At 43.2% G+C, this 26702-nt stretch overlaps 2 protein-coding genes across 3 annotated transcripts in view; one reads left to right on the top strand and one right to left on the bottom strand.

Annotated features, from left to right (window-relative positions):
* Positions 1 to 475: 475 nt before the first annotated feature.
* rrp36 (ribosomal RNA processing 36) lies at positions 476 to 6883 on the bottom strand. Its single transcript, XM_034678278.1, has 8 exons — positions 6756 to 6883; positions 5354 to 5751; positions 5107 to 5239; positions 4907 to 4973; positions 3260 to 3364; positions 1545 to 1619; positions 1209 to 1326; positions 476 to 1110 (listed from the first exon to the last, which is right to left on the bottom strand). Exons 2-8 carry the CDS (start codon positions 5727 to 5729, stop codon positions 956 to 958), a joined length of 1029 nt encoding a protein of 342 aa, XP_034534169.1. The 5' UTR covers positions 5730 to 5751; positions 6756 to 6883; the 3' UTR covers positions 476 to 955.
* A 1878-nt stretch (positions 6884 to 8761) lies between these two features.
* Positions 8762 to 26702, top strand: part of LOC117808556 (apoptosis-stimulating of p53 protein 2-like) — a 30256-nt gene continuing 12315 nt past the window's right edge. The window contains exons 1-6 of one of the 2 annotated variants that reach the window (XM_034678272.1): positions 8762 to 9316; positions 22814 to 22961; positions 23056 to 23169; positions 24877 to 24953; positions 25223 to 25324; positions 25633 to 25846. In XM_034678272.1, the coding sequence (XP_034534163.1) occupies positions 9308 to 9316; positions 22814 to 22961; positions 23056 to 23169; positions 24877 to 24953; positions 25223 to 25324; positions 25633 to 25846 (664 nt within the window). In that variant the 5' untranslated portion in view covers positions 8762 to 9307. The remainder of the gene's footprint in view (positions 9317 to 22813; positions 22962 to 23055; positions 23170 to 24876; positions 24954 to 25222; positions 25325 to 25632; positions 25847 to 26702) is intronic. The other variant, XM_034678273.1, reaches the window with a different exon arrangement.

The raw sequence follows: 26702 nt of genomic DNA, 5'->3' as shown, positions 1-26702 counted from the left end.
TAATAGTTTCAAATGTTTTTTTTTTTTAATTCTCAGAATTCTGAGGGGAAATCAAACAAATTAAAAAAAATGTTGGATCTCAAAGAAACTTTTTTTTTTTCCTGCTTGTATTAAATGAAAAAAAAAAAAAATTTAATTAAAAAAAAGCTTCGAGAACTGATGGAAACGAAACTAAAACAATTTCTAATCTCAAATAATTTTTTCTTTTAAATAATAGTTTGAATTTTTTTTTTAATTCTCAGAATTTTGAGGGGAAATAAAACAAATTTTAAAAACTGTCAGATCTCAAAGAAAAGTTTTTTTTTTCCTAATTTGTTTTTTTTTTTGCTTTTAAATTAAATAAAATTTTAAATGTTTCTTTTTTATAATTTTTAGAATTCTGTGTGAAAAAAACAATGAAAATAAATTGTTTGCTGTTTTTTAAAAGTGTCCCTCGTCCTTCTCCGTCCTTCTGAGACCTGATAATACTCTGTTGTGGTTTTCTTTATAAAGACCGTTTATTCAAAGATTTCAGCACAAAACACAACAAGTCAAAATACCAGAGTTAATGTACAGGGTTAAAAAACAGTTTTAACATTTGTCCTCATCGTTCAGTTCCTTCCTGTCAAAATTAAACTGCAGAGAAAAAAATCGTCTCCCTAAATGTTCAGGGACTCTCTGGGGGGGGGGGTCTGGTCTGTGGATCGTCTCCTGAGAGGACGACCCCGGCTGGAGGAGACGGAGAGACACGGAGGAACGTCTCAGAGGAAAATACAAAGTCTGGATTTCTGTTCTCAACGTCGACAAAAACATCCTCTGAATATTCGAATGCTGAGATATCCCGATGTCATTGAACGCACCACAGACTCTCCATCTGAACACATCAGCAGAGAGAGACCTGTCAGAGTGAAGTCTTCTCTTGGGACCACAGCGCCCCCTGATGGCCCAGACGGGTCATTACACAGCAGGTTCTTCTTCAGGCCTCCTGCTGGCTCTGCGGCTGTCTGGGGGGGAGCTTCCTGCGGTCCTTCCCGGCGTTCCTCTTCCTCTTCTTGCTCAGGAAGTTTTCCAGTTTGCCGCTCTTCTTCAGATCCTGATACTTCTCCGCCAGCAGCAGCTTCTTCTTCTCCGCTGGAGAGGAAACAGAACGATCAGAGTTTAAAGTAACGATTCAGACCGTGGAACACGTGGAACCACACACGTCAGACTCAGTGTTCTCTTGTTCTTACAGTTCTTGATGAAGAACGGTCGGGCTCCCTGATTGGCCAGTTCTCTCTGCTGCCTCTTGAACTGCAGCTCTCTCTCTCTCTGCTCCTCGCGGCTCTGCCTGGCTCGCTCCTGGTTCTCCTGCAGACCGGGACATGGACCACAGAGAGATCAGGGTCAGGTCACAGCCTCAGACCACGGGTTCAGAGCATGGTTCACATGTTATCCCGTTTACACACATATACATAAGAACATCTCATTTCATCATCATCATCATCATCATCATCATCATAGATCTGTTTAATCTGCACGGATTACAGAGGGGGGGGGGGGGGGGGGGGGGGGGGGCTCAGACTCACCATCCTCTTCAGGAGGAACTGCAGCGTCTCCTTCCTCTCGGTGTTCTTCGTCTTCTTCAGCCTCTTCTGGATGATCTACAGACAAAATAAAATTCATTTACATACAGAAACCTGAAACAGCTGAGAGAGGTCGATGTGTGGAGAACGAGACAGAAATCTATCAGACCGATCGGGACAAGATCGACCCTCAGCGGTCTGATCGAATATCAGTGTGTGAGAAACTGTCCCCCTTTCATTTATTCTACTGCTTCTATTATCTCTACCTCTGAATCAATTCACTCTCATACTAATGCTTTGATCTCATTCTAATGCTTTGATCTCATTCTTATGCTTTGATCTCATTCTTTTGCTTTGATCTCATTCTAATGCTTTGATCTCATTCTAATGCTTTGATCTCATTCTTTTGCTTTGATCTCATTCTAATGCTTTGATCTCATTCTTTTGCTTTGATCTCATTCTAATGCTTTGATCTCATTCTTTTGCTTTGATCTCATTCTAATGCTTTGATCTCATTCTTTTGCTTTGATCTCATTCTAATGCTTTGATCTCATTCTATTACTTTGATCTCATTCTATTACTTTGATCTCATTCTATTACTTTGATCTCATTCTTCTGCTTTGATCTCATTCTATTGTTTTGATCTCATTCTATCACTTTGATCTCATTCTATCACTTTGATCTCATTCTATTGTTTTGATCTCATTCTATTGCTTTGATCATTCTATTGCTTTGATCTCATTCTATTGTTTTGATCTCATTCTATTGCTTTGATCATTCTATCGCTTTGATCTCATTCTACTGCTTTGATCTCATTCTATTGTTTTGATCTCATTCTATTGCTTTGATCTCGTTCTATTGCTTTGATCATTCTATTGCTTTGATCTCATTCTATTGTTTTGATCTCATTCTATTGCTTTGATCTCATTCTATTGCTTTGATCATTCTATTGCTTTGATCTCATTCTATTGCTTTGATCATTCTATTGCTTTGATCTCATTCTATTGTTTTGATCTCATTCTATTGCTTTGATCTCATTTCATTGCTTAAATCACTAGTAGTAAAGAAGATCTCCAGTGTCTCCTTCAACCCAGCATGATGCTCTTTTAGAAAGTTCCCCTGCAGCCTCCTTGGTTCCCTCACCTCCTTCTCTCTGGTTCCCTCACCTCCTTCTCTCTGGTTCCCTTACCTCCTTCTCTCTGGTTCCCTTACCTCCTTCTCTCTGGTTCCCTCACCTCCTTCTCTCTGGTTCCCTTACCTCCTTCTCTCTGGTTCCCTTACCTCCTTCTCTCTGGTTCCCTCACCTCCTTCTCTCTGGTTCCCTCACCTCCTTCTCTCTGGTTCCCTTACCTCCTTCTCTCTGGTTCCCTTACCTCCTTCTCTCTGGTTCCCTCACCTCCTTCTCTCTGGTTCCCTTACCTCCTTCTCTCTGGTTCCCTTACCTCCTTCTCTCTGGTTCCCTTACCTCCTTCTCTCTGGTTCCCTTACCTCCTTCTCTCTGGTTCCCTAACCTCCTTCTCTCTGGTTCCCTTACCTCCTTCTCTCTGGTTCCCTTACCTCCTTCTCTCTGGTTCCCTTACCTCCTTCTCTCTGGTTCCCTTACCTCCTTCTCTCTGGTTCCCTTACCTCCTTCTCTCTGGTTCCCTTACCTCCTTCTCTCTGGTTCCCTCACCTCCTTCTCTCTGGTTCCCTTACCTCCTTCTCTCTGGTTCCCTTACCTCCTTCTCTCTGGTCTTGATGTCGTTGATGAATTTGTACGTCTTCTCGAAGATCTCCGGCTTGTATTCACCGGAGAGATCGTCAAACCGCGGATCTCTCAGCGTCTGGGAACAAAACACACGGACAGAGGATGAGAACAAAACACACGGACAGAGGATGAGAACAAAACACACGGACAGAGGATGAGAACAAAACACACGGACAGAGGATGAGAACAAAACACACGGACAGAGGATGAGAACAAAACACACGGACAGAGGATGAGAACAAAACACACGGACAGAGGATGGGAACAAAACACACGGACAGAGGATGGGAACAAAACACACGGACAGAGGATGAGAACAAAACACACGGACAGAGGATGGGAACAAAACACACGGACAGAGGATGGGAACAAAACACACGGACAGAGGATGAGAACAAAACACACGGACAGAGGATGAGAACAAAACACACGGACAGAGGATGGGAACAAACACACGGACAGAGGATGAGAACAAAACACACGGACAGAGGATGAGAACAAAACACACGGACAGAGGATGGGAACAAAACACACGGACAGAGGATGAGAACAAAACACACGGACAGAGGATGGGAACAAAGGAGCACAGATTGAGGATGAGAACAAAACACACGGACAGAGGTTGGGAACAAAACACATGGACAGAGGATGGGAACAAAGCAGCACAGATTGAGGATGAGAACAAAACACACGGACAGAGGATGAGAACAAAGGAGCACAGATTGAGGATGAGAACAAAACACACGGACAGAGGATGAGAACAAAACACACGGACAGAGGATGGGAACAAAGGAGCACAGATTGAGGATGAGAACAAAACACAGGGACAGAGGATGAGAACAAAACACACGGACAGAGGATGAGAACAAAACACACGGACAGAGGATGGGAACAAAACACACGGACAGAGGATGAGAACAAAACACATGGACAGAGGATGAGAACAAAACACACGGACAGAGGATGAGAACAAAACACACGGACAGAGGATGGGAACAAAACACACGGACAGAGGATGAGAACAAAACACATGGACAGAGGATGAGAACAAAACACACGGACAGAGGATGAGAACAAAACACACGGACAGAGGATGAGAACAAAACACACAGACAGAGGATGGGAACAAAACACACGGACAGAGGATGGGAACAAAGGAGCACAGATTGAGGATGAGAACAAAACACAGGGACAGAGGATGAGAACAAAACACACGGACAGAGGATGAGAACAAAACACACGGACAGAGGATGGGAACAAAACACACGGACAGAGGATGAGAACAAAACACACGGACAGAGGATGGGAACAAAACACACGGACAGAGGATGGGAACAAAACACACGGAAAGAGGATGGGAACAAAGGAGCACAGATTGAGGATGAGAACAAAACACACGGACAGAGGATGAGAACAAAACACACAGACAGAGGATGAGAACAAAACACACGGACAGAGGATGGGAAAAAAACACACGGACAGAGGATGAGAACAAAACACACGGACAGAGGATGAGATCAAAACACACGGACAGAGGATGAGAACAAAGGAGCACAGACAGAGGATGGGAACAAAGGAGCACAGACTGAGGACAGTGAACGCTCTGCTGCTCACTCACCGCCTTCTTCACCGGGACCACCTGACGGAGGAACGGAGCCCGTCTCTTCGCTGAGACCTCCATCGGCCTGGACACACACACACACACACACACACACACACACACACACACACACACACACACACACACAGAGGTTAGAACTGGTCCCTGGTGAGAGGTACAGCAGCTGTTGGTCCCTGGTCCCGGCTCAGACCGCTCACCTGTTCTTGTTGAGTCGTTTCTTCTTGCTCCTCTCGACCCGCTTCTCGTTGCCGTAGGCGACCTCGTTGTAAACTTTGGTCCCTACTTTGTTCTGCAGCTTCATGATGTCCTCGAAGGACATGTTGGAGAGTTCTGGAAGAGTGAGAGAACAAAAGCAGAACCTGAGTTTGTGTTTCCACTCAGGTTTAAAAACAGTGAAATCACCCTTTACCGGTCTGTTTTAAGGTCTGCAGGTCTCAAACTCACCGGTCTTTATGTCCTCTCTGGTCTGGATCTCACCGCTGCCACCGGCAACTTCTGACTCTTCCTCTTCCTCCTCCTCGGAAGCTTCACTGTCTCCATCCTCTTCCTCACCACCATCTTCCTCCTCCTCTCCAGCATCAGATCCTTCCTCCTCCTCTTCCTCCTCCTCCTCTCCAACATCAGATCCCTCTTCCTCCTCATCATTCACTTCCTCTTCCTGGTCCCAGGACTCTTCTCCTCCTCCTCCTCCTTGTACTCTCTCGCTGAGCAGGGCGAAGTTCCTCTCCACGTCAGAGTCCTCTTCGTCACTGCTGCTCGCCGCCATCTTCGTCTCCTTCGAGGTTACGACCTCTCGTTGCGGCCTCTTCTTCCCCGTCATGATGGTCACCGAGGTCAAAGTCCTGCAGAGACATGAAGGAGGTTAGCACCTTACACTCAGCTTCTTTGCACCCTAACCTCCTTCCTTGAGTCCTCAGAGGGGGCGGGGCCTATTCCATTAATTGGTTAAAGTTAGCTTCAACGATCGATTAGTGTTTTTACTTGAAACGGTTTGAGGATTTTCAGATCAGGGCCTAAACTTAGAACTGTTCCATAAAATCTTACAATGCAACAATTCTCCAAGCAGAATTTCATATTTCTATTTATTTTATTATTTAACTTCTATTCTTTTAATGTAAAAACTACCTCTGCTACTCACCACTGCACTACTATCATATTTTAGCCTGTACATATTAGTCATGCCTACTTGTTGTTCTTTTGATGTTATTGTTATTATATTTATATGTTTATCTGCATGTCTTATTCTTATGCCTTATTCAAAGAGAGCACAGTTTAACAAGCATACCTGGCCAATAAAGCTGATTCTGATTACTTCAATGCTGCGGTCTGAAGTCTGAACCAAACCTCATTCAGAATAACACACATTCTGTTAAATCTTAGCTAGTGAGATTTTAAAGGATTTTTTTTTTTTCTGGAAACTTCTTAAAAAGCATGTTTAACACTTAAACTTTGATTCGGGATATTTACCATCATGATGCAGGTTAGTTAAACTACATTAACATCATGTTTACATGCTGTCTCACGTGTTGTTTACCCGCAGTGAGATGGGTCAACATGTGTAATAAAGGACACATTATTTAAATATACTGTGAGTTTATTTAATTTATTTATATGCCGATTTATCACTAACTTCATAAGGAAGAGTAAAATCACACATTTAATGTGTCAGAATTAATAAATATCTTCATTTAAGGTTAAAGTAATTTTAAGTGTAAACCTGTCTGGAGTTTGGTGGATTCAGAAAGCGTCACTGTAAACCGGAAATAAGAGCTAGCTTACATCCCAGCGTCATGAGGCTAAAACTCTTAAACACTCTGTCTTATTTCAGCTGATTTAATATTTTTACCTGATTATAAAGATGTTATTAAGCTCTGTTTCTTAAAGCTCCATTATCCACGTGTGGACGCTTCCGCTGAGAGGATCTGACTACATGAAGAACTTTCAGCTTCAAAATAAAAGCTTTACTGTTAATTTCCCTGTTTTCATAAAGGATTTATTTACATATGTGCCTTTACTTTAAGCCTTTTATGTATGACACAACTTCCTGGTGATTTACTTGAATTTTTTGATTGTTTTCTGATATTTTTATATCAAGTTTTCGTCCCTAATGGATGTTACTACATTTATTTTGAAGGCTACTTCTGTTTCCGCTGTAACACAAGGGTAGCTTTGCAGCGCTTCACTCGCAGTGCTGCCCCCTCTGGTAAGACACATAAAAAATAAAAAAAACGATTTTAATAAAACTTATTTGACTAAATTAAATATTTCAGGCTGTTATATTAACAACATGTTACAGTTAAATAATTTTAGAAAATATGAAGAAATTAAAAACAGAGATGTACAAAATTAAAGCTTTATAATAATTTTATAAATAATCCGTTAGGTGTTCACTAAAATATATAAATGTAAAATGGTGCACTTGCTCATAAGGAATAAAAATATATATAACAATGACTTCAGATACAAACAAATATATGTATATATTTTAATCTTGGTTACAATCCTCTAATACAAGGGGAAATTAAACATTTGTTGACAAAATTAAAAAAATATATTAATTTATTTTATTCAGCTGCTCCAGAAGAAACCAGCAGAGGGCGACATGCATTCAAACTGACAGCAGCAGCTGTGATGAACACAGATCCATCATTTCAGTCGGTTAATCGTTATTATTCACCTTCAGCTCAGAAGCTAACGAACATGATCACTGATGAAATCACCGGTTTGAATATTATGGGATTATTATTATTATTAACAGGCGGGGAAAACGCTGAATTTCACCCTGACAGGAGGAGGGGGGAGGAGTTTATCCCCGTTGCCAGGAGACCCCGGTGAGGAGCTGCGTCAAGGATGGAAGATTCACACCGGAAATGGAACAAACCCTTCAAAATAAAAGATATTGAGTGAAATCATGAAGTAATTTCTTAAATTATGAGCTGTTATGTTTAAATATATATAAAAACAATCAAAGGGATTATAAAGTGTTAGTCTGTAAGACTTGAACATGTGTGTGTTGTCAGACTTTTATTCTTATATTTTGGAGTGTTGCATTTTATTTGCACAGCTGGTTCAGGTATTCATTTAGATTTTACCTTCACCCATATTTAAACCTCATCTATATCCTATAAAAATAAAAAAAATTCATTTTTTATAATTCTCAGAATTCTGAGGGGAAATAAAACAAATTTTAAAAATGTCAGATTTCAAATACAATTATGTTTTTTTTCTTTTTTTCCTGCTCTTGAATGAAATTAATTTTTTTATGTATCTTTTTTTTTTTTTTTTTTTATAATTCTGTGGGACAGAGACGGAATTTAAAAATTGTCAGATGTCAAATTTAAAAAAAAAAGAAATCATGGCCTTTTTTTAAGTGGCCCTCGTCCTTCTCTGTACAGCTGTTGTGATTTCTTAAAAAAATCTTCCAGCACAAAACACAACTAGTAAAACTCCAGAGTTAACATGCAGGATGAAATAAAGTCAGTTAGACTGATAATTCAAAGTTAAACAGTTGATCGCTGTGACAAACTATGAATTGATAAACTGCAGCTTGTTGTTATTGATTAAAGAAGTTACTGAACATAATAAACCATACACATTATATAAACTAATACATTATAATAGTCTTATATCTGTACATATAAACAAGTTAAAATAGGACCAAAGCACCAGCCTGACTCTGAAGCTGCATCGATTTTGGATCAAGGTCGTTCCAAAGTTTCTTCCTACAGGTTCTTGTTTACCTGTCTGACAGACTTTAGGTGTTCTTTGAGACTAAAACCAGAACACTGCAGTCCTTTTAATGAGGCTTTTATTGTGAAAGTCCCACCGGAAGTGGTGTTCTCCTCTCAGGTGGAGCAGTGACGCTCACCGGCTCAGTGGATTGAATGGTTGTGATCCAGACCCAGTCAGGCAGACGGACCGTGGACGTGGACCAGGATTACCGCTCCGCCGCCTCTTGGTTTTCCGCCGCGCGCACCGCTGACTCCTCCCGGGAGGTGTGACTGCTGGTTCTGGTTGATGCTCGGCCCCCCTTCAGACCTCAGTCCTCAGTCCGGTATCCTTCCTGCTCTCCAGAGGGACCACACTGCAGACCCGCACTCCTCCGGGCCCGCAGGATCCCCGCAACAGGTCCAGCTGAGGAGCGCGGCGTGACTGTGATGAGGACGCGGCGGAGCGAACAGGAGGCGGACAGGCAGCGCGGCGAGAGCGCGGTTTGACGCGTTGTGACGCAGTGAGTGTGCGGCAGAGAGGCGGACAGGCAGCGCGTTCAGCTGCAGCGAGAGAGCGGCAGAGAGGCGGACAGGCAGCGCGTTCAGCTGCAGTGAGGGAGCGGCAGAGAGGCGGACAGGCAGCGCGTTCAGCCGCAGTGAGGGAGCGGCAGAGAGGCGGACCGCCAACATGATGCCGGTGAGTGCGGAACACCCTCTGGCTTTATTTCACATTCACGAGGTTCTCTCGTGAAATGATCTCCATAGAAACAGGAAGCAGGCTCCATCATCATCATGGAGCTCCAGAATAAACCTTCATTTAACATTTGACATGATTATTTTATAAATCTGTTCAGATTGGAAGGAACTGATTGATTCATCATAGCACAGATATTGTGACTTAATAAAGAGTCTAATCTGACTGAACACAGTTTTAAATGTTAAATAAATTCCATATTACAGAAAATTAATATATTTTTTGTCTGTAGCTGTGATTTATTAAGGTAAAAAATGTTATTTTTATCTCCATCTCAGAGTCAAATAAATTAAATATTAGCACTGTGCTCTTTAAATGATGGTTATTTACACACTGTGGTTATTTCAGAGGCTGATTAATCCAGGACTGTAACCCTCAGTCTGCTGAGTTAGATCACTTCCTTTATTCAGTAACATGTGGGAGTCCTTTAATATTCCTAACATACCAAGGATGGTTCTGGTAGACCAGCAACTCCCATATCCTGCAGGGTCGGTCTGAAGTGACTGTTTTTATGTATTTATCTTACAGAGGAACAGATGTTACTCCACACTGAAATAACTCATCATTTCACCTGTCAGGACAGAGGAGTTTTTGGTCTGCCTCCTCCTCCTCCTCAGTCAGTTGTGTCACTGTGTGTTAAACTTATTCTGTGCTGTGATTCAAACATTTCAAACGACAGCCAAATAAACAAAGAGACAGAAGAAGGCAGCGATAGATCAGCAACTCCTTTTACTTTGTTGTTGGTCTACCATCAGTTAGTGTTTGGACTTTTAGACTTTAAAGGTGACATATCCTGCTCTTCTTCGTCAACATATCTTGGTCTAAGAGGTCCCCAAAACATGTCTTTAAAGTTTATTGCTCATAAAAACACTTTGAAATCAGATTCTGGTCTGCCTGTAAACCCCTCTTCTTCAGCCCTGCTCAGAACAGGCTGTTTTCTCTCTGACCACGCCCCCTCAGGAAGTGGGTGTGGCCTCGGCCGTCCGGCACGTTGATCTAATGTTTACATGTTGGCTGAATATACACGGCTGCTCACAGACCCGCGTTACTTCAACCCTCTGAATCTGATCCAGAATCTGATCCTGACGGAGAGGCGCCTGCAGCAGGACCTTTCTGAACCATTGGTCACAGATTTAGTGTTTCTTGTTGTTTTATTTGTCAGCATGTCGACGTGTGTCTTGGTACACGGCTACCAACATGTAGCTATGTGGCTATGCTAACTAGCGCTAGCACTTATCCATGAAAACTAAAAATCCTCCACTAGATCTTCAAATCTGCAGACGTGGGGAGTCAAAGCGACCTTTGTGTTTATTAAGACAGCCTACAACTAGCATGCCTCCCTCCTAAGCTCCTTGTTAGCACACATGTGTGCAGGGAATGAAAAACGGAGGAGGGGTTGAGTTGTATTTTATACAGTCTATGGGCTGAACAAGCTCCGAGCTCTGACTTCCTGTTACAGACCGGATGGCGTTGTGACGTATGAAAAACACTGAAAACTGAAACGGCTGGTTTCAGCACACATTTACAGAAAGGTGGAGAAATCAGAACAGGGGCAGAATGGAGTCTTTGACTTTTCAGGGGGTTTGTAGACAGGGACACAGATTTCAGGGAGAGGACCATTAAAGAGTCCATTCTGCAGGATATGTCACCTCTAAACACCAACACAACATTTGTGAAATACACTAAAAAACAAACAGATAAGACTGCAGACCAGCAGCTCCCATATTATGTAGAGTCAAAATAACCGTTTTGGTCATTGGATGCTTTTATTTATTTATTCATCTTAAAGAGACACACCCATTAAACCACTCTCTAAACTTTGAGGAGGGGCAGACCACAAACTCCCATTTCCTGCAGTCCAGTGTGTTTAAATTCACTACGTGTCAAACTAATGCTGTGGATTCAAACTTAACATTTTAAACAACACATTCACACAATGGCCAAAACACACACACACACACACACACACACACACACACACACAGAGACCATAGTCTGTATAAATATGGACGTAGTATCCGTGACGTCACCCGTCTGTTCCTGAGAGCTGTTTTGAAGCCAATCCACGGCGGCAGCCATATTGGAAATGTTGAACTCAACCAGGCAGAGTGTGACGTAAAGGGGCGGAGTTTGAGCCTCCTAGCCAATAGCTATGTGTTCCCGACCGGGAGTCACGTCAGTCATGTCCTTATTTGGGCAAAAGCTTGTAATCTTAATATCTTCTGAACTGTGGTGTTATAAATGAATTCACCCCCCGTACAGTGTGTGCCGATACAGAGATTAGCTTCATAGGGCTAAGCTGTTTTTTGAACCAGGCTGTAAACATGTTTATTAATGCTGCAAAAATCCTCTTTTTCCCATTCATGTCTATGTGGTTTCCTGTGTTTCTGCAGCCAGCCTCTAGTGGATTCTCGGTGAACTGCAGTTTATAACACTTCCTCATGGGCTTCATAGTTTGAGACCGGAGGTTGCCGCTTGACACACAAACACAAACAGATGAAGGCAGCAGCAGATCAACAACTCCTTCTACCTTCCTGTTGCTCTGCCATCAGTTAGTTTTTGTGTTTATGTAAGACTTTGGACTTTCAGAAATACTTGATTTATCCCGGGGGGAAATTCAGTCTTTAAAGTTGCTCCTACACACAACAAGTAAGAATATCAAATAATATTAATGGAAGAAATAATTAATAAGATATAAATACAAACACAATGACAATAATGATAATAAAAGTATGAACAGAAGACAGAATGAACTCTGTAGAAAATAAATACATGGTTCAAGTCCCCAGAGATCAGGAAGAGGGCGCTCTGGTGGTCTGTCTGGAGATCAGGAGGAGGGCACTCTGGTGGTCTGTCTGGAGATCAGGAAGAGGGCACTCTGGTGGTCTGTCTGGAGATCAGGAGGAGGGCGCTCTGGTGGTCTGTCTGGAGATCAGGAAGAGGGCACTCTGGTGGTCTGTCTGGAGATCAGGAGGAGGGCGCTCTGGTGGTCTGTCTGGAGATCAGGAAGAGGGGCACTCTGGTGGTCTGTCTGGAGATCAGGAAGAGGGGCACTCTGGTGGTCTGTCTGGAGATCAGGAAGAGGGCACTCTGGTGGTCTGTCTGGAGATCAGGAAGAGGGCATTCTGGTGGTCTGTCTGGAGTCTGGCTGTGGCAGCGTTGAGAAGGTTGGACTCTGTAGTCTGGTTGGCAGAGGGGGGACGTAAACAGCTCCCAGTATAGGGTCACTTCGACTGCAGGAACTTTACCCCTGAACTATGTACGTTTCAACTGGTGGACCCAGGTTCTAAATTTAGTTCAGGGGTAGATAATCTCCCCCCTAAAAGCCCCTGCTGCTAGGGGGGTAGTACTTTTCAAAGGTCCCGGGACTTTCGGGGGGCGGGGCCTGCAATGCTGAACGTGTCTGATTGATGTTTTTCTGCTTTTGGAGCACAATTTGAAGTTTGAGGAAAATTTATTTTTTCGACAGGGTGAACTTTTTTGTCAAATTTTATTTTGTCAAATTTTATTTTGTCAAATTTTATTTTGTCAAATTTTATTTTTTTCAAAAACATTTTTTGTCAAAAAAAAAGAATTGGTCCAAAAAAAAAATTTGTCAAAAAAAATTTTTGTCAAATTTTTTTTTTGTCAAATTTTTTTTTTTCATTTTTTTTGGGTCATTTTTTTCAATTTTATTTGTCAATTTTATTTTTCAAAAAAAAAATCTAATTTTTTTTTTCAAATTCTCTTTTCCAATTTTTTTTTTCAAATTTTTTTTTCAATTTTTTTTCTAAAAACCATTCACAGTTATTGTTTTTTCCATCTGTGATTCTCTTGATTTCTCTTTCTTTCAGTAGTTTTTATTTGTTCTATCTTTTTTGTATGTGTGTGTACTTTTCAAAAGAAGAAGCTGTGATTCTCTTGATTTAGCAGCTTGTAACAGTAGTCTTCTCTCAGCCCACCGTGAATGCGTCTCTCCTCCCGGTGTTCCGGTTTTAAAAGTGACCCTGTGAACTGGAGCCCTTCAGCTGAGCGTGTCAGTGTTTGTGGAGTTCCTCGTGTCAGGCTCAGCTGCGATGAGGATTTTAAAATGTGAACATGAAGTCGATCAGGAGGAAGTCTCTTTGAGGAAACAGTGAAACTTCCCTCTCCAGCTCCTGTTTGCAGACCTGATTATTATTCATGCAGCGGAGCGTGACGTCCACACAGAGACTGAGACATGAGACAGAGTGAAGCAGGAGGAGTGTGCTGCAGATATTTATTAGTGTGTGTGTGTGTGTGTGTGTGTGTGTGTGTGTGTGTGTGTGTGTGTGTGTGTGTGCGCAACGCTTTCACACCTTCTCCCTTTAATATGCTTCACACCCCGATCCTCACTCTGCGTCCTCATCCTGCAGGCCGGGCTCAGAGGAGCTCGCCGTGCTGCCTGGTAACTGTTGCCACAGTGACCAGAAATACGCACAGAGGCACGCACACACACACACACAGGCACACACACACACACACACACACACACACACACACACAAACACACACACACACACACACTGTTCAAGGTCGTATGGGAACAGTATTATTTTAGTATTCCTCGGGTGATGAGGAACTAAAGCAGGGAAGTCGTAACCTTCATGTTCTGTTACAATCAGACGCTTACTTCCTGTTTGTCGTCTTCAAACAGGAACTTCCTCACATCGCCGCTCTGACCGACTCTGACTCTCTCAGGAGATTCATCAATCTGACTTAAAATGTCAGCGCCAGGGCAGCGCCTGAAAACACCCACTGATCTGTGATTCAGGTTCAAACATAGATTCAGGTTCTGGACTCAAACAGGAACTGATGTTCTTGTGATGTTCTTGTAATTAACGGGTCTTCAGTTAGCTGAAATAACAACATCATGATGCAGATTAGTCCAAAGTCCAAAGTCCAGCTTTGTCAGGTCTGTCCTCAAGAGGAGAAGAAAACTACGTCTACAATGTTTGTTTGTTGAATGGAGGTCTATGAAAGAGGATTAGAGACACTGATGTTTCTTTAGCTCTGACCTTCTTCATGGAATGTTCCATTTGTTCTCAGAACTCTGACATCATCAAAGACAGAACTCTGACATCATCAAAGACAGAACTCTGACATCATCAAAGACAGAATTCTGACAGCATCAAAGACAGAATTCTGACATCATCAAAGACAGAATTCTGACATCATCAAAGACAGAATTCTGACATCATCAAAGACAGAATTCTTTGATGATGTCAGAATTCTGTCTTTGATGTCAGAATTCTAGAACACCTGCTGTTGCTCTCCATACAGACTGTTTCTCCTGCTGACACCTGATTGGTGGACACTACTCAGACTACAGACAGAGACCAGAACCCTTCTCAGACTGTAAAACCCAGACCCCTGAGATCCAGATTCAACATGTCTCTGAATCAGAATCTGTAATTACAGGCTTTGTCAGGTCTGTCCTCAAGAGGAGAAGAAAACTACGTCTACTATGTTTGTTTGTTGAATGGAGGTGGGATCCATCATTTCTGATGCTGCGTTCAGGGAAGTCAGGAAATCTAAGCGCTGATTGTCTTTAATGACTCAGTGTCTCAGTGTAAATGTTTGATGTAGAACAGATTGTTGGCTGCTCTTCATGCAGATATCTGTTTATAGAGATGTACATATTCTTGTTAGGTTACCCCTGACAGGAGCCAGCATGTCGTTACGGTGGATTCTACATTTTTATGCAGACTCTGTAAATAGAGAGTAGTGCTGTAACACCTTGTAGATGTCCGTTTACATGAACTGAAATCAGTCTGTCAGTGTGTTTTGGTTTTGTTCACCTGATCCATCGGGTGAACTCTGACATCATCAAAGACAGAATTATGACATCATCAAAGACAGAACTCTGACATCATCAAAGACAGAATTCTAGATCCCCTGCTGTTGCTCTCCATACAGACTGTTCTTCCTGCTGACACCTGATTGGTGGATACTCCTCAGACTACAGACAGAGACCAGAACCCTTCTCAGGCTAAAACCCAGACCCTGAGATCCAGATCCAACATGTCTCTGAATCAGAATCTGTAATTACAGGTTAGTTGTAGCTGAAAGTAAAAAGCTTTGTCAGGTCTGTCCTCAAGAGGAGAAGAAAACTACGTCTACAATGTTTGTTTGTTGAATGGAGGTGGGATCCATCATTTCTGATGCTGCGTTCAGGGAAGTCAGGAAATCTAAACGCTGATTGTCTTTAGTGACACAGCATCAAGCAGATTAGTGTCTCAGTGTAAATGTTTGATGTAGAACAGATTGTTAGCTGCTCTTCATGCAGAGATCTGTTTATAGAGAGAAAGAAATCCTCCTCACATTAACAACCATGGGAGCTGATGGTGTTCCTCCTGCTGCTGCTCTCCATACAGACTGTTCTTCCTGCTGATGCTACTCAGACTAAAATCCAGACTCTGAGTTCAGATACAATCATTTTAAACCTTTAAATTTAAACATAAATAACCTCAGAAGAACTCGTAGTCCTCTCCACTGTAACTATCTAAATACTGTGAGGTGTAATGCTCATGGTGGATTAAGGTGGGGTCAGACTGAGTCGGATCCGGTCTTGGTGTTGGGTCTCTGTTCATAATTTGACATAGAGTGGTCTAGACCTGCTCTGTTTGTAAAGGGGTTTGAGATAAGGTTTGTTGTGATTTGGTGTGATACAAATAAAGATTGATTGAATGAAAGATCATCTCAAACTGGATCAGACCACAGACACTGATAACGTTACAGGAAGGGAACCAATCAGATCCATTCTGGTGATCGATGTTTCCACTGAATCCGGGTGTGTGTGTGTGTGTGTGTGTGTGTGTGTGTGTGTGTGTGTGTGTGTGTGTGTTTTGTTTCTGCTCGGGGGGGAAACGTGGTGGCAGCTGGCACGCTGCAGTCACATCAATGTTTTGTAGGCAGCGTGGACCGGGGCCATATGGCCGACAGCCTCACGTGATGCAATGATATTGGATTAACAACACACACACACACACACACACACACACACACACACACACACACACACACACACACACACACACACACACACACACACACACACACACCAGACCCCTCCTGCTGTCCAGGATACCTCGACACACAACAACAAAAACACACTTCTGCTGAACTGTTGTTGACACTGAGCTCTGACACCCTGACGCTGCTCTCTGATTGGCCGCCTGCTCAAAGGTGTTTTAATTAGTTAACACAGATTTCCTGGTTGGTTTATTTCAAAGTCAGGCTCAGGACTCTGGACTCAGGACTCTGGACTCAGGACTGTGGACTCTGGTATGTGGACTCTGGACTCACTCTGAAGGTCATTAAAAATCAATCATGACCTCGATCTGAGCCGTCAGTGAAACAGCCTCGCTTCACTCCTCAGTCACAGTGACATCACATCATCATTATAAACACTCTAACCTGAGGTCAGAATATCACACTACGGACAAACTTCCTTTAACAGGCAGAAACCTCCAGCAGGACCAGACTCATGTTAGACACACATCTGAATCTGAGACCGTGTTGGAGAGAGGGATAGAGGGAGATGAAGAGAGAGAGAGAGAGATGATAGTGGATATAGATATGTGATCATCTCATCTGGAGCTGAATGAGGAGTGTAAACTCAGTGTGAGTGTTTGAGTCATGAACAGTGACAGCTCAGACATTAATGACACATACACTGAGGTTATTTATCATTACTAGTTATCATTAATCAGCTTTCTGTCTCGTGTAGTCCCAGACTCTGTAGTGTCCGGATTAGAACACGGTCCCATGTTGATGACTCGTCATTGTTTTGAAGAAGCTGCAGACGTCTCTCAGACGCTCAACGCTTCATTAATTTCCTCTCTGCAGCAGTGGGGGGTTGTGGGTATTAAGCAGCGTGATGCTGTGCTAATTCCTGACTGGATTAAGAGCTGCAGCCTCAGGACTTTAACGACCGGCTGACAGGCAGACAGACAGGCAGACAGACAGGCAGACAGACAGACAGACAGACAGACAGACAGACAGGCAGACAGACAGACAGACAGACAGGCAGACAGACAGACAGGCAGGCAGAGAGACAGACAGACAGACAGACAGGCAGACAGACAGGCAGACAGACAGGCAGACAGGCAGGCAGACAGGCAGACAGACAGACAGGCAGACAGACAGGCAGACAGACAGACAGACAGGCAGACAGGCAGACAGACAGGCAGACAGACAGACAGACAGACAGACAGGCAGACAGACAGACAGGCAGACAGGCAGACAGGCAGACAGACAGACAGACAGACAGGCAGACAGGCAGACAGACAGGCAGACAGACAGGCAGACAGACAGGCAGACAGAGAGACAGGCAGGCAGGCAGGCAGGCAGGCAGACAGACAGACAGACAGACAGGCAGGCAGGCAGACAGGCAGGCAGGCAGACAGACAGACAGACAGACAAGCGGTTCCTCCAGAGTCCACTAGAGTGTGTCTCCTGCAGTTCCTCCAGAGTCCACTAGAGTGTGTCTCCTGCAGTTCCTCCACAGTCCACTAGAGAGTGTCTCCTGCAGTGTCTCCATGACGACTATAAGGATGAGCTGTTTTAATAATTAGCTTTGAAGATATTTGGGCTACACAGAAGTCTGGAGCCAGAAGTGACCATATATGGGCATGTGGGTGGAGCTGTAGAAGAAGCTGACTAAGCGCTAAGTTATCACAGCTAAACAGAACACCTGTGGCTGACTCATGAGCCTGTGAGTACTGAACATCGTGAACCTGATCAGGCTGCTTAGACCGGCTCTGTTGACGACAGGTCTAATTCCCCCTCCGTACTGTAGACCCGAGGGACGGACAGCCTCCCCGCTCTGATTGGCTGCCGTGTTTCCTGGTCGACCTCGGCCCGGTGACTGACAGCGGTGACCTAATTAATCTGCATGGACCTGAGTGGAGCCGGCAGCGCTCCAGTTCTCCCTCCGAGCCGTATGTAGGACACGAGGACAGAGCTAATTTATCTCTGTCATGAGGTCTCAGGGAGGAGAGACTAAACGGTTCCTGTTAGACTCTCTGAAGGTCTATGGACTGGTGGACTCATGGACTCATGATTGATGCACACTCTGAATGTGTAGAGTTAAATCTGAAGTCTGGGATCTTTACAGTTTGAGTGTAAACCAGGACAGACCGGACAGACCGGACAGAGGGGACCAGTTCTCAGATGATAAGGACTCAAAAGAGCAAATCATTCAGTGTTTGATCCACAATCCTGATGTTTGACCCGTTCTTTAAAAACCAGCAGCAGAAAGCTTTTTAGAAGCTCCTTAAAGGGACTCTGTGAACTCCTTCATAGTCTCTCGTTCCTGGGATCAGCTGTTCTCCCAGTGAGACGCGGGATCAGCTGATCCTGGGTTCAGTTCTTCTGGATGAGTTAAAGGAGACGTCTGAATATTCATGTGAAGTGACGATACAGGAACAGGAAGTTGAGGAGAGGAGCAAACGCTTAAGTTATTAACTAGCACTAGCTGCATCCATACTACAGCAAGATAACCAGGATGTTAAATGAGAACTTATTCTGAAGGGGGTAATAAAAAAACTGGATCTGTTCCATTCTATTCTCCTTTGATCTGTTCCATTCTATTCTTCTTTGATCTGTTCCATTCCATTCTATTCTTCTTTGATCTGTTCCATCCTATTCTTCTTTGATCTGTTCCATTCCATTCTATTCTTCTTTGATCTGTTCCATTCTATTCTCCTTTGATCTGTTCCATTCTATTCTCCTTTGATCTGTTCCATTCCATTCTATTCTTCTTTGATCTGTTCCATTCCATTCTATTCTTCTTTGATCTGTTCCATTCTATTCTTCTTTAATCTGTTCTGTTCCATTCTATTCTCCTTTGATCTGTTCCATTCCATTCTATTCTCCTTTGATCTGTTCCATTCTATTCTCCTTTAATCTGTTCCATTCTATTCTCCTTTGATCTGTTCCATTCTATTCTTCTTTGATCTGTTCCATTCCATTCTATTCTTCTTTGATCTGTTCCATTCTATTCTCCTTTGATCTGTTCTGTTCCATTCTATTCTCCTTTGATCTGTTCCATTCCATTCTATTCTCCTTTGATCTGTTCCATTCTATTCTTCTTTGATCTGTTCCATTCTATTCTATTCTTCTTTGATCTGTTCCATTCTATTCTTCTTTGATCTGTTCCATCCTATTCTTCTTTGATCTATTCCATTCCATTCTATTCTTCTTTGATCTGTTCCATTCTATTCTCCTTTGATCTGTTCCATTCTATTCTCCTTTGATCTGTTCCATTCCATTCTATTCTTCTTTGATCTGTACCATTCCATTCTATTCTGCTTTGTTTTATTCCATTCTATTCTCCTTTGATCTGTTCCATTCTATTCTTCTTTGACCTGTTCCATTCTATTCTCCTTTGATCTGTTCCATTCTATTCTCCTTTGATCTGTTCCTCCCGTCGTCTGTAGAGCGAGGTTGACGGTTTGAGTCACACTGATCTTATTGAACGTTGTTTTGTTCCTTAGTGAAGTTCAGTGAACTTTGCTCCTCTCTGTTCCCCGTCTGTCCTTGGAGCTCCTCTGACTCCATCCTCCCGTCGTCTCGTTGGTTCCTAGCAGAACCTTCTTCAGAGACTTGTTTAGTTCCAGTGTTGACTGAGAGCCTCACTGTGGTGCAGAGGGAACACTCTTCATGTGAGCGTGTAGCTTAGAGCTCTCAGAGACAGGATGAGGACAGAAGAGAGCTGAATGCACAAACACACAGAGCTCTGAAACCTTTAGAAACTCTGAAGGACGATCCGGTGACCTGGGGAACACCACGGGGTGTTTGATATTCATGTCAGGGAACCCTGTGTCTGTTCCCCTCCATACAGAAGCTGTGTGCTGGGATCCCACTCCCCCGGTCCCTCCTGCATCACAAGTACCTGGATCCAAACGGAGCTCCTCTTCCTGTGTGTACTGAAACTACTCCAGCTTTAGAACAACAACTGTGTGTGAATGACGCTGCAGCTCCTCTCTGCAGCTCCTCTCTACAGCTCCTCTCTGCAGCTCCTCTCTGCAGCTCCTCTCTGCAGCTCCTCTCTGCAGCTCCTCTCTGCAGCTCCTCTCTGCAGCTCCTCTCTGCAGCTCCTCTCTGCAGCTCCTCTCTCTGCAGCTCCTCTCTACAGCTCCTCTCTACAGCTCCTCTCTGCAGCTCCTCTCTGCAGCTCCTCTCTGCAGCTCCTCTCTGCAGCTCCTCTCTACAGCTCCTCTCTGCAGCTCCTCTCTGCAGCTCCTCTCTGCAGCTCCTCTCTGCAGCTCCTCTCTGCAGCTCCTCTCTGCAGCTCCTCTCTACAGCTCCTCTCTGCAGCTCCTCTCTGCAGCTCCTCTCTGCAGCTCCTCTCTACAGCTCCTCTCTACAGCTCCTCTCTGCAGCTCCTCTCTGCAGCTCCTCTCTGCAGCTCCTCTCTACAGCTCCTCTCTACAGCTCCTCTCTGCAGCTCCTCTCTGCAGCTCCTCTCTACAGCTCCTCTCTGCAGCTCCTCTCTACAGCTCCTCTCTGCAGCTCCTCTCTGCAGCTCCTCTCTACAGCTCCTCTCTGCAGCTCCTCTCTGCAGCTCCTCTCTGCAGCTCCTCTCTGCAGCTCCTCTCTGCAGCTCCTCTCTGCAGCTCCTCTCTGCACGGACTCTCAAAGGTCACAGCTCGTTTCTCAGACGGAGTGAAGCGAGGTGAAGACGGAGAGGAGAGAGAGAGAGAGAGAGAGAGAGAGAGAGAGAGAGAGAGAGAGAGAGAGAGAGAGAGAGAGAGAGAGACTGGTGAAAAGGATGAGCAGAGGCTGGAAAACGGCGCCTGCCTGCAGGTTGGCGGGCTGCTCGAGGCGCTCTGGCTCCGGGCCTGACAGCAGATACCCTGCTGAAGTAACAGATGGCTCGGTGCATCATGGGAGTTACAGGATGTCCACAAATATCTGTTTCAGTCCTAAATAGCTCAGGAGGGTCTGATAGAGGTGAAGGGTGGAGTGCGTCACATCGAAAATTAACCATCAACACAATCTGTTCAAAGACCGACAGAGACCCGGATCAAACCTGGACCCTGCATTTACATATTTCAATAACTCAGAGGGACAATTAAAGGAGCAGTGTGCAGTATTTCAAAACTACACACTGCACCTTTAAATACTACACACAGCTGCACTGTATATATTTAAAGGTGCAGTGTGTATATTTAAAGGTACAGTGTGTAATATTTAAAGGTGCAGTGTGTATATTTAAAGGTGCAGTGTGTATATTTAAAGGTGCAGTGTGTATATTTAAAGGTGCAGTGTGTAGTATTTAAAGGTACAGTGTTCAGTATTTAAAGGTGCAGTGTGTAGTATTTAAAGGTACAGTGTGTAGTATTTAAAGGTGCAGTGTGTAGTATTTAAAGGTGCAGTGTGCAGTATTTAAAGGTGCAGTGTGTATATTTAAAGGTGCAGTGTGTAGTATTTAAAGGTACAGTGTGTAGTATTTAAAGGTGCAGTGTGTAGTATTTAAAGGTACAGTGTGCAGTATTTAAAGGTGCAATGTGTATATTTAAAGGTGCAGTGTGCAGTATTTAAAGGTGCAGTGTGCAGTATTTAAAGGTGCAGTATGTAGTATTTAAAGGTGCAGTGTGTAGTATTTAAAGGTGCAGTGTGTAGTATTTAAAGGTGCAGTGTGTAGTATTTAAAGGTGCAGTGTGTATATTTAAAGGTGCAGTGTGTATATTTAAAGGTGCAGTGTGTATATTAAAGGTGCAGTGTGTATATTTAAAGGTGCAGTGTGTAATATTTAAAGGTGCAGTGTGTAGTATTTAAAGGTACAGTGTGTAGTATTTAAAGGTGCAGTGTGTAGTATTTAAAGGTGCAGTGTGTAGTATTTAAAGGTGCAGTGTGTAGTATTTAAAGGTGCAGTGTGTATATTTAAAGGTGCAGTGTGTATATTTAAAGGTGCAGTGTGTAGTATTTAAAGGTGCAGTGTGTAGTATTTAAAGGTACAGTGTGTATATTAAAGGTGCAGTGTGTATATTTAAAGGTGCAGTGTGTATATTTAAAGGTGCAGTGTGTATATTTAAAGGTGCAGTGTGTAGTATTTAAAGGTGCAGTGTGTAGTATTTAAAGGTGCAGTGTGTATATTAAAGGTGCAGTGTGTATATTAAAGGTGCAGTGTGTATATTTAAAGGTGCAGTGTGTAGTATTTAAAGGTACAGTGTGTATATTAAAGGTGCAGTGTGTATATTTAAAGGTGCAGTGTGTAGTATTTAAAGGTGCAGTGTGTAGTATTTAAAGGTGCAGTGTGTATATTTAAAGGTGCAGTGTGTAGTATTTAAAGGTACAGTGTGTATATTTAAAGGTGCAGTGTGTAGTATTTAAAGGTACAGTGTGTATATTTAAAGGTGCAGTGTGTAGTATTTAAAGGTGCAGTGTGTAGTACATTTATTATAACCACTTCCTGTCTCTGTGTGTGTGTAGATGTTCCTCACCGTGTACCTGAGCAACAATGACCAGCACTTCAGCGAGGTTCCCATCACGCCTGAGACCCTGTGCCGGGATGTGGTGGAGCTCTGCAAGGAGCCCGGAGAGGGGGACTGCTACCTGGCTGAGATGTGGAGAGGCTCAGGTGAGTCCTCTTAAAGAAACCCTCCTGATCCTCTCAGTGTGAGTCCTGAACAGGAATATTTACATCTTCAATCTTCTGTTTTTGAATGACTCAGAGCGCGTGGTGGGAGAAGGGGAGCGGATGCTGGAGGCGCTGCAGCGATGGGGGCAGCAGAGGGGGGAGATTCGGTACCTGCTGCGTCACCAGAGGGCTCCAGGTCGGGAGACAGGTAGGAGACTTCTTCTTCAGGTTTGGGATGAGGGATCTAGTTCCCGTGCTTTGAGAGGGAACACTTCTGTTTCTCTTAGTTACAAATCAACAAAACAACTTGGACTAAAAGACATGACGATGACAAACCCTGATCAGCTTACAGCTCAGGGGAGCTGAGTGTTCAGCAGCTGGACCCTGAGGGGGGGGGTTTTCATGGATTGGGATTTGTTTGTTTTTTTCTCTCTGTCCCAAAAATGAGGAGCAAATCGCTCTTTTGTCAGTGACTGTTTTTGTGATGGATTAATCCACACCAGATTCCTGACCTGTGTGGTTCTCTCTGAAGAGAGGGGGGGATAAACGTGGAGAGATTTCCTGCCTCAGACTTTCAGCAGGAAACAGTCTGGTCTTTGTTTGTTGACGAGCTGTGATCCCCAGATGTTTATATCTGTGATTTAAATTCGAACAGAGGAACCAACAGTCATTTTAATTCATGTTGTTTACGTGCATTTAGTCAAAGATCGAAGATCTTCAATCAAACAAGAACTAAAGGAAAGTTTCAGTCTGAAGCAAAGACTGAGTGTTTTAGTATCAGAAATATTAAGTCTCAATACAGCAGAGGAAATGTCTATAATATTACAGGACAATAAAGCTAATGTTAAAGGGTTAAAGGGTTAAAGTCACAACATTAACTAGAAACAAAAAGTCAGAATTTTGCAAAAAAATTACAAAAATATTTCAAGACTGAGGTCATAAAATTACAAGAAAAAAAACCATAATTTTCCCAATAAACTAAAAATGAAAAACAAAATAAGAATCAAAAATTTGAAATAAGAAAATAAGTATTTGTATTTAATTATTGTTGTTTACTTAAACTCTGTTTTAATGATGTAAGGTGACCATGAGTGTCGAGGAAGGCGCCTATAAATAAAATATTATTATTAATATTAAGAAAGTTGTATTGTAAGAAATCATCGTCATTTTAATAGAAAAAAAGCCTTAATACCAAATAATTCACAATATTAAAAAAAAGTTGTGAGAGAATTTTTTTATTTATTTTATGACTTATTAAAATCTTGCTTTTCTGAAAGTTACAATTTTTTTCACAAATGTACAAATACCCTCTTAATATTACAACTTTTTTCTTGTGATGTCATAACAACATTTTTACAGCTTCTACTATAATTACATTTTGTTTCGTAAAATTATAATTTTTCTGTCCTAAAATGACGAGTTTTGTTCCTCATGAAATTAAAACTTTTTTTTTTTTTTGTGACATTCAGACTTTTTTCCTGAAATACAGTTATTTTGTTCTTTTAAAATATATCGCCTTTTTTCTAATAATTTGCCGAACTCTTTTAATGCTCGGACTTTTTCTCGTAATGACGACTTTCCGTATATTAGTTAGATTTCACGAATATAAAACTTGAACCTTTTTCTTGTACACGACCTCACTCTTTAAATCTTGATAACTTCTCCTCGTGACATTACGATGTTTTCCTCCAATGTTACGACTTTTCGTAATCACGCGTTTTTCTGAAAATATTACGACTTTCTAACTTTTACGACTTTATTCTGGAAGGATTTTGACGTTATCCTCTCCAAACTTTACGTTCCTTTAATACGAACCTAACTCTCCAGACTCACTGTTATAACGTTATACGTGTACTTTGCTAGCATGCTAAACCTGTAGCTTAGCATCAGTAGCATGGTGTGCTTTCTGGTCCAGGTGGATCCAGAGGAGCGGACCAGATGATGAAGAGGAACCAGGTTAAAGCGTCTGTGGAGAGATGTCTGGAGAACGGGGTGAGTGGCTTTTCGTTTGGTTCAGAGAGAGGTCAAAGCTAACGTAGCTTAGCTTAGCTTAGCTTAGCTTAGCTTAGCATGTTTAGTATGTTTTTTTTCTCATGTTTCTTATTAAAGAGGCGGAGAGAGAGAGAGAGAGAACTGTTACAGGACACGAGGCGGTTTAAGCCGAGTTATTCTTGGATCTTATGTTGGACAGATTTTAGGATGAGCACGGACTCAGAGTGTGTGTGTGTGTGTGTGTGTGTGTGTGTGTGTGTGTGTTGCAGGTGTCAGGCCCTCGTCTTGACCTGACGCTGGGGGACCTGCAGGACCTGGCAACCCGACAGCAGCAGCAGATTAACGCCCAGCAGCAGCTCCTGGCCTCCAAGGTACTGCAAGCTACTGCTACTGCTGCTGCTAATGCTAATGCTACTGCTACTGCTAATGCTAATGGTTTTTTTTAACTACCATGGAGGGTACAGCCTGTAGTTCAGTCCTCAGGCAGTGGATCCTGTAAAGACTAGTTTGGTTTGAGCGTACTGGACCTGTTCCAGTCCATGTCTTCAGTCAGCAGCATCATCTTTTGTACGTTTCAGGCGTTAAGACCCTTAAATATGTTAAAAATATTACAGATATAAAATATAATTTATTGTAGTCACGATCAGCTGCCTCTCACTTGGCCTCGACATGCGCTCAGCTAGCACATGACTCGCCCGGCTGTTTGCAGGAGCAGCGTCTGAGGTACCTGAAGCTGCAGGATCAGCGTCAGCAGCAGCAGCAGCTGGAGGTTTCTGAACAGGAGCGACTCCAGCAGCTCCGAGAGAACGCCCAAAACCAGGAGGCCAAACTGAGACGGGTCCGGGCCCTCAGGGGCCAGGTGGAGCAGAAACGCCTCAGCAACAGCAAACTGGGTATGATGGACATTCATGTGATTTCTACCTTCAGGACAGTGAGACTGTCTTACAGCGCCACCTGCTGACTGCAGATGTTGTTCTCTTGTTACTGTGAACACAGAGGTTTTAAACAGTCACATGAATCACAGCAGGGAGGATTCAGAATCCTCTACAGTCATGTGAGCCGTCAGAGCAGATGGACTGACTCATGGACCCGGGTTCATGAGAAGTGCCCGTCAGCCAGCCCAGATATGACCGGATTAAATGAAATGAGATCAGATGGATGTGACCCTGACTCCAGGTCATCATTAAAGAAATGACAGGCTTTACTGTAAACTGCTCCTTCAGTCAGTCAGATGTAACTGTGACTGTTTAATCCTCTCACATCTGCTCTGCTGCTGCTGTCAGAGTCAGAGCTCAGCTAGCTTAGCACGATCAGATTGTTCCTCAACGGAACCTGAGGAACACCAATTTAACGGCTGCTCACAGGAGAGTTACAGTGCTTTAAAGGGACAGTACACGGCTTTAGTCTGAGGAGTATCCACCAATCAGGTGTCAGCAGGAAGAACAGTCTGTATGGAGAGCAACAGCAGGTGTTCTAGAATTCTGTCTTTGATGAAGAAAAGAGAGGAGGAAAGAGGAAAGGAGAGGAAATGAGAAAGAAGGATGAAAATTTAGGAAAAGAGGAGAAGATGTGAGAAAAAAAGAGGAGGACAAGATGTGAGACAAGAGAAGAGGAAAGGGAAGAAGAGAGGAGGGGAGGTGGAAAAAGGAGAGGAGGAGGGAAGAAAAGAGGAGAGGAAAGAAAAAAAGAGAGAGGAGAGGAGGAGGGGAGCAGAAGACAAAATTCTGTCTTTGATGATGTCAGAGTTCT

Source organism: Notolabrus celidotus, unplaced genomic scaffold (assembly GCF_009762535.1).
Source record: "Notolabrus celidotus isolate fNotCel1 unplaced genomic scaffold, fNotCel1.pri scaffold_123_arrow_ctg1, whole genome shotgun sequence".
NCBI lineage: Eukaryota > Metazoa > Chordata > Actinopteri > Labriformes > Labridae > Notolabrus > Notolabrus celidotus.
Note: the sequence above shows the minus strand (reverse complement) of the source record. Positions and strands in the feature narration are given on the sequence as shown.